General features: G+C 37.9%; 2 protein-coding genes across 2 annotated transcripts; both read left to right on the forward strand.

Annotated features, from left to right (window-relative positions):
• The first annotated feature begins 1,213 nt into the window (after positions 1-1,213).
• Positions 1,214-1,732, forward strand: LOC120090565. The gene has a single exon (XM_039048292.1). The coding sequence runs from the start codon at positions 1,214-1,216 to the stop codon at positions 1,730-1,732; it is 519 nt and encodes a 172-aa protein (XP_038904220.1).
• A 1,610-nt stretch (positions 1,733-3,342) lies between these two features.
• On the forward strand, positions 3,343-4,530 carry LOC120090566. The gene is made up of 2 exons (XM_039048294.1): positions 3,343-3,515; positions 4,305-4,530. Exons 1-2 carry the CDS (start codon positions 3,343-3,345, stop codon positions 4,528-4,530), a joined length of 399 nt encoding a protein of 132 aa, XP_038904222.1.
• Positions 4,531-8,259: the final 3,729 nt, after the last annotated feature.

An 8,259-nucleotide genomic window follows, 5' to 3' on the forward strand; every position in this document is an offset into this window, starting at 1 on the left:
GAGAAATTTATGAAGAAGTATTTCCCTCCCACAGAAAATGCCAAGAGGAGGAAATTGATCACCAATTTTGAACAAGAAGAAGATGAATCGCTTAGTGATGCATGGGCGAGATTCAAGAGATTAGTACGCGACTGCCACACAATGGATTACCAGATTTCCTCCAAATGGAGATTTTCTATCATGGACTCAACTCTACATCGCGGATAGTTGCCAATGCGGCAGCAGTAGGAGGTCTTCTGGACAAAACATATGATGAAGCAAAGAATATTCTTGATCGCATCTCAAAAAACCATGAAGATTGGTAAGAAAGCAATCAAAGAACGAAGTCCAAAGAAGGTAATTCGAGTAATAGTGTCATCGCATCATTACAAAATCAGATGAAGTTGATGATAAACTTGTTGCAAGGCATCGCAATAAACAATTCAGGAGCTCGAAATGGGCAAATCAATGCAATAGAGCAAACAAGCACCATTTGTGTCTTACATGAAGAATCTCATTCTTTTGAGGAATGCCCACGAAATCCTCAATCAGTTTACTTTGTCAAAAACAATCATTTTTCAAACACTTACAACCCGAAGTGGCGAAATCACCCTAATTTTTCTTGGAAGAACAACCAACAGCAAAGCAGTCAGCTTATGGCGCTAGGATTTTTCCATAGATCTAATGGACAAAAAAAAGCTAGTAGTTCTCAACCACCATCCTCATCATCCCTGGAAAACCTGTTGAAGCTATACATCGAAAAGAATGAAACAGTCCTTCAAAACCAAGCTACATCCATTCGCAATTTGGAAATTCAAATGGGACAAATTGCGGGAGAGCTAAAGAATAGACCCCAAGGGACATTGCCTAACACAACCGGGCTTCCATGCAATTCAGGGAATGCCGGGAAAGAACATTGCCAAGCAGTCACCTTAAGAAGTGGAAAGGCAACGATAGAAGTCAGAAAGGATCCTTGCAAGACCGAGTCAAAGGAGCAACTTGCGATTGAATAAAAAAGTCTCTATCACAAACTGAACCAAAGGAGTTTGAGACTAGGGAACCTGAAGATGCGACCATCTCTAAGCCTCCAAACCATGAAACATTGGAAGTGTAACTACCTCCATTTCCTCAAAGACTGAAAAAGAAACATAACGATGAAGGCTAATATCAACGCTTCTTGGAAATTTTGAAACAATTGCACATCAATATTCCATTCATAGAAGCAATAGAGCAGATGTCGGTGTATGCGAAATTTTTGAAGGACATTGTCTCAAATAAGAGAAGCACGGGAAGATTCAACACGGTGGCATCGACACAAGAATACAACACTATAATTCCACCAAAGATGCGCGACCCAGACAATTTTACAATACCCTGCTCAATAGGAGGAATTTACATTGGTCAAGCATTATTCGATCATAGGGCAAGCATAAACTTAATGCCCCTTTCAATTTTCAAAAGATTGAATGTGGGACAGCTAACACCCACAATGGTGACTCTTCAACTCGCCGATAGATCCTTGGTGCACCCTAAAGGGAAATTAAAGGATGTCTTGGTAACAATAGATAGATTCATTGTCTTAGATTATAAGGCGGATAAAGATGTTCCAATCATATTAGGACGACCATTCTTGCCTACTGGTCGTGCTCAAATAGATGTGCACAAGAGAGAAATCACAATGAACATCAATGGAAAGAAGCTCATATTCAATATTATCAAGGCAATGAAGTTCCCAGATGAGGAAGGCTTATGAGATTTCGATGATGAACAAACTTACGTTGAAAATTAGGAGTCCGAAGAAGAAAATGAAGAAAGAGAGGATGCAACAACATCCATTGAGACTTGCCATGCGATAACAGAGATGTTGAAAAATGATGAAATGCTAAATTTGAATGAAGAAAGAAAAGCACAGAAGCCCTTTTTAGAGCAACCACCTACACTAGACCTAAAAACTCTACCAACCCACTTGAAGTACGTATTTCTCGGCCAGAATGAAACCTTACCAGTCATCATATCCTCTGTGTTACCTAAAGAAAAAGAAATCACATTGATCAGTGTTTTAAAAAAATATATTATAGCGATCAGATGGACGCTCGTAGATATCAGAGGTATCAGCCCAACTTATTGTATGCATTGAATCCGGCTTGAAGAAAATCAGAAGGACTTAATAAAACCTTAACACAGACTGAACCCTGCAATGAAAGAGGTTGTAAAAAAAATCATCAAATGGTTAGATGCCGACATTATCTACCCTATCGCAGATAGCACGTGGGTCAGCCCCATGCAATGTGTTCCCAAAAAGGGTGGGATGACAGACACAAACAACGAATTGATCCCTATGAGGACCGTTATGGGTTGGCAGATTTTATGGACTACAGGAAACTCAACACGGCGACAAAGAAAGATCATTTCCCCTACCTTTCATTGATCAAATGCTCGAAAAATTAGCGGGGAATGATTATTTTTACTTCATTGATGGGTACGCAGGCTATAACCAAATTATGATCACACCTGAGGATCAAGAAAAGACCACGTTCACATGTCCATATGAAACATTCACCTTTTGTCGCATGCATTTTGGATTATGCAATGCACCCAATACATTTCAAATGTGTATGATGGCGATCTTCTCTGAGTACCTTGAAGACTCGATTGAAATCTTTATGGATGATTTCTCAGTCTATGCACAGACATGAAATATGTCTACAAAACCTGGAGAGAATACTGAAAAGATGTGAAGAATCTCATCTGGTGTTGAACTAGGAAAAGTGTCATTTTATGGTCAATGAAGGAATTGTGCTAGGGCACAAGGTTTCAAGGAATGGGTTAGAAGTGGACAAAGCAAAGATTGAAGCTATAGAAAAACTTTCACCTCCAGCGAATGTGAAAGCTTTGAGGAGTTTCCTAGGACACGTGAGGTTTCACAGAAGGTTTGTGAAGGACTTTTCCAAAATCGCTCGACTTTTGAATGCGTTGTTGGAAGCTAATAGACCCTTTGATTTCGATTCAAACTGCCTCACTGCATTCAAAACACTAAAAGACGCTTTGACTACAACGCCAATTCTGAACGCACCTGATTGGGCGAAGCCATAAAAAACTGATGTGCGATGCCAGCGAATATGCGATGGGGGCAGTTTTGGCACAAAAAGTAAAGACAATGCTACACCCCATCGCATATACTAGCAGAACGCTAAACTCCACGCAGGCGAATTACACCACCACCGAGAAGGAACTTTTAGTGGTGATTTTTGCGATTGAAAAATTAAGACCTTATTTGTTGGGGAAAAAATTGATTGTCCACACAGACCACTCTGTGATAAGATATTTGATGATAGAAAATGATGCGAAGCCTAGACTAATCCAATGGGTTCTCTACTCCAAGAATTTGATATGGAAATAATCGATCGAAAGGGAACAGAGAACAAGGTCACTGACCATTTATCGCGATTAGAAAATCCAGAAGTGGATCGCATCCAATTAGTGGTGAACGCCTCATTTCCTAATGAGCAGTTGCTTAAGATTGAAGAACTACCCTGGTATGCGGATATTGTCAACTTCTTGGTCTGCAAACAATTCCCTGAAAACTACACATCCCATCAAAAGAAAAGGCTCATACATGAATGTAAATTTTACTACTAGGACGATCCAAATCTCTACAAAAGGGACCAGACCAGATATTGAGACTTTGTGTTCTAGAGACTGCTTTCTAGTGCATACTGTTTCAATGTCATGAATCACCCTATGGAGGGCATTTCGGTGGACAGTGCACAGCGGAAAATTTTTTACAATGTGGTTATTACTAGCCCACTCTGATTAAGGACACATGAGAATACTCCATGAAATGCGATAAATGCCAACACACTGGAAGCATTTTAGAAAAAAAATGTGATACTAATGGACATCATATTGGAGGTGGAGCTATTCGACGTTTGGGGAATAGACTTCATGGGACCATTTCCATCATCAAATGGTCATAAATGAATTCTATTGGTCGTCGACTATGTTTCCAAATGGATTGAAGTTGTTTCATGCATTGCAAATGATGCGGCAACAGTCTCTAAGTTCTTACAGAGAAACATCTTCACTCGTTTTGGCACTCCACGTGCCATAATAAGTGACGAAGGGACCCACTTTGTGAATCGCATTGTTAGCAAACTGTTGATCAAATATAATGTCCACCATAAGATCGCCACCACATATCACCCCTAAACAAATGGACAAGCAGAGGTTTCAAACAGAGAAATCAAATCAATTTTAGAGAAGGTGGTGAATCCATCGCGGAAGGATTGGGCCATAAAATTTGACGATGCCTTGTGGGCATATAGGATTGCTTATAAGACACCCATAGGCATTTCACCTTATGCGTTGGTGTTTGGAAAGGCTTGTCATCTACCATTGGAACTGAAATATAAGGCGATGTGGGCAGTTCAGAAACTTAACTTTGATCTTAAGGCTGCAGGAGAAGAGATAAAACTTCAACTACTAGAGCTGGACGAGTGGAGATTACAAGCGTATGAAAATTTCAAAATTTATAAAGAATGCACCAAGTGATGACATGATAAGTGTCTTTATGAGAAAAACCTCAAGGAAGGTCAAAGGGTATTGTTGTTCAACTCTAGGTTGCGTCTCTTTCCTGGAAAACTAAAGTCATGTTGGTCCAAGCCTTTCATAATCAAGGAAGTATTCCCGCATGGAGCGATGGAATTGACCAACGCATTTAAAATGAATGGACAAAGAGTAAAGTTGTATCATGGAGGGGATTTCTGTTGGGTTTTATGTCCTAAAACTCGTGGTTTGTAAACATTAGAACTTATTCTGAGAATTCGATAAAGTTGTTGTTGAATATATTATTTTTTAGAAATCCAATAAACCTAAGTCCCTTGACTATTGTATGAGTACTTGAACTTTATGTGGAGACATACAAGTGGATTAGGTTCGAGTAAATAGTCAAAATGATCTACAATATATGAATAAGATTGGGTACCTTATTCTGTTAACACTATTGGATGTGGCCTACTCTGTAGTTGTTATAAAGTGTTGTAAAGTGCTACATATGAAGTGATCCTAATTCGTGCATGTTGAGACATGAGAAGTGGGGGTGTCCTGTGAAAATCCATTTTGGCTAGATCGAAGTATAATGAATTTAAGATTTCTAGCTCTGACTGTTAATAAGAGTTGTTGAGGCAGGTCAGACCATCTTAATCAAAGAGTTGAGAGTACCTCAATGTAGTGGGAGGAAAATGTGTTTCCTCGCCATTATTGAGAAATAGATGCATTCTCCATAAGAAACCTATTTGTATACTAATATTCAATGATTCTCTCGGCTAAAGTGTTTAAGAATGATCTAGTAAAGACTAGAAATGCCAGAAGTTAATAATTAACCTAGGGCAAGTGGGAAAAATATCAGGTATGAGATACCAAATGGTAAAACGATGGGTATGGGATGCCCTAGTTTATTGTATTTCTCTATAAAACTCAGAAACTCAGTCTTATATATCAAATATATAAGTTACCACTGGAGTTTTAGTCCAAATGGGAGTTTGTTGGGTTTTATGTCCTAAAACTCGTGGTTTGTAAACATTAGAACTTATTCTGAGAATTCGATAAAGTTGTTGTTGAATATATTGTTTTTTAGAAATCCAATTAACCTAAGTCCCTTGACTATTATATGAGTACTTGAACTTTATATGGAGACATACAAGTGGATCAGGTTCGAGTAAATAGTCAAAATGATCTATAATATATTAATAAGGTTGGGTACCTTATTCTGGTAACACTATTGGATGCGGTCTACTCTGTAGTTGTTACAAAGTGTTGTAAAGTGCTACATACGAAGTGATCCTAATTCGTGCATGTTGAGACATGAGGAGTGGGGGTGTCCTATGCAAATGTGTTTTGTGCAAGATCGGACCATGAAACCTGTCACTCTTACTTTATAACATTGTTTACTGTTTAAGACTAACTATTTCGAAGCAATGACCTAGGTAACTTAACCTTAATCCTGAGCTAACTATGAACTCCTATTTGTTCGGGATTATCCTTTGATCTACAAACGGTGAGAGTAGACCAATTGCCTCTACTCAATAAGCTTACCATTTTGGGGATAATACCGAATGAATAGTTAGGAACATAGGGTGCAAGAGGGAATTCACTCCTACCCGATTAAGGTTAGTAAAGAGGTTGTTCCCTTCAAGTGCTGATTCTGGGTCTTGAACAAGAGGCCTCACCCTCTCATTGGGCTGATAAGGATTCGATTTGTTGATTGAATCACAAATCAATTGTTCATTAGGGGATCAGTGGAACTTAAGAAACAAGAGGTAATTTTGGGGGTAAAGCAGAGATTCGACCCAACCATTATTACGAGCAACCTTTGAAGGGTTAACTTACTAATCATGGTTATATCAAGCGGACATAATATATGTACAGTGAGGAGAGTTCAGCTATGGGCTTTAGTGGAATCACCCATTAGTTAACAAATAGGGGTTAGATCGGTCTAATGAGTTTAGCTGATTAATCTCGGATCGTTGGAGCCCATGATCTGTAGGTCCGTTAGATCCCCTTACTAGCTCGTAAATGGGTAAGCTTTAGGGTAGCTTGAGAAATTAATTTGAAACGTTCAAATTAAACGGAATAAGAGAATAAATATTTAAATATGATTTAAATATATGAAGATGATTATTGTGCAAAAATTAATTTAATATTTGATATTAAATTAATTTATGAAATAAATTTTTGAATGAAAATTATTTAAAGTCATTTTATATTTTAAAAAGAAAATGGAAAAACATTTTGCATGATTGCACAAAATGGAAAAAGAGTTTTCTCCATTATCATCATCTTTATGCTCACACACAAACTATTATCTTCTCTACTTTGATTCTCCAAGCATGAGCTGCAAGTCATGCACTCCATCACTTTGCATGTTCATCTAACTATATAAAGAAGATTGGGGTTGTTGGAGAAGAAGTGAGAAAAAAAAAAAGGAATATAGAATTTTGAAAGAAGAATTACAATAAAGAAGAAACTGCCTTCTTCAATTTTGCTGTTGTGAGCTTTTCTTGTTTTTTCACATCTTCAAGCTGTTCTTAAGTCCCATAACTCTGCCTAAAGATCCAAGAGCATAGTAGGAAATTCTTTGAAGTGGTTCACGTTGATATCAAGTGAAGATAGCAGCTGAACAGACGTTTTCTTGGAGAGTTCATCAAAGGTATGTTCTGAAAATCCATTTTTATGAAGAGCATGCTTTAGTTTTTGCCAAAATTAGTGAATTAGAATTCTTATGGATCCTTGATACTTCCACTGCATGTTGTTTAACTCTTACGATTTCCAACGCGAGAAAACCTCCACTGACTTGGGTAAACCAAAATAAAGAAGAAACACTCAGTCCTTGCGATAATAAGCGGCATACATTCATCAAGGATGAAGTATATCCTTTTGTGTATCCTTTTCTGTTTTTCTTTCAATAATCTATTTTACTTTCTTCATATTTACTACTTTTTATGACTGTCAACTCTTTTCTTCATACTATCTTTCAAAAGCTCAACCGATTGCATGTTTTAAGCCCATCACATCACTCCGTCACACTCATTTATTGCGATCAAAATAATGCAGGCGAAATTAAATTTGGGGGTCGTGTCCCCCCTTGCCTCATCTTATTTCAATCCTTGTACTTCTTAGTTTCAATTTAATATTATTGAATTCTACTATCGCATTCTCTCTCATTTTGGCTCAATTCTGAATTTTTGATTACTTTATTTGATCACCGCATTCATCCTTTGCCCATTACGACTTCAATGATGAAATATATGCCTCTTTTCTTATCGCATGAACTAGCGTCAGATTAATTTCAGGACATTCGATTCACAAAGCATTTCTAAAATTTAGTTGGTCTGCCAGCTTTACTTCAAAACTATTTTTACAAAAAAATTTTAGTCCATCGCATGAATTATTTTGTTTTCAGTAATGAGGACATTGCTGCGTTTTAAATTTGGGGGATGTTATTTTCAGCCTTGATAGAATTTCAATTTTAGTGTTGAGATCGGATCCTGCTCGTAGTTGGATGTCTGCATGACACTCATGGGAGCAAGCCAAAATGAAGGTGGGAATTGTGATCAACGTAGAAGCTAAGTGATCGCAACTCCACTGCCAAATAAAAAGATGGGCATGAGTTTTGATTGAAAAGAGCGCCTCAATCGTAGTTGGATGTCCACTTGACACCCGTGGGGGCAAGCCAAAACGAAGGTTGGGCACTCGGATCAGTGCAAGATCACAAAACTAATA

This window comes from Benincasa hispida, chromosome 11 (assembly GCF_009727055.1).
Source record: "Benincasa hispida cultivar B227 chromosome 11, ASM972705v1, whole genome shotgun sequence".
NCBI lineage: Eukaryota > Viridiplantae > Streptophyta > Magnoliopsida > Cucurbitales > Cucurbitaceae > Benincasa > Benincasa hispida.

What these genes read in the sequence shown, in the direction of transcription:
- LOC120090565 (XM_039048292.1), top strand. Translation starts at nt 1,214, where the DNA reads ATGTCGGTGTATGCGAAATTTTTGAAGGACATTGTCTCAAATAAGAGA.
- LOC120090566 (XM_039048294.1), top strand. Translation starts at nt 3,343, where the DNA reads ATGGGTTCTCTACTCCAAGAATTTGATATGGAAATAATCGATCGAAAG. An exon ending in AAGATTGAAGAACTACCCTG is followed by an intron (nt 3,516 to 4,304) that starts GTATGCGGATAT and finishes GTGGGCATATAG; the next exon opens with GATTGCTTATAAGACACCCA.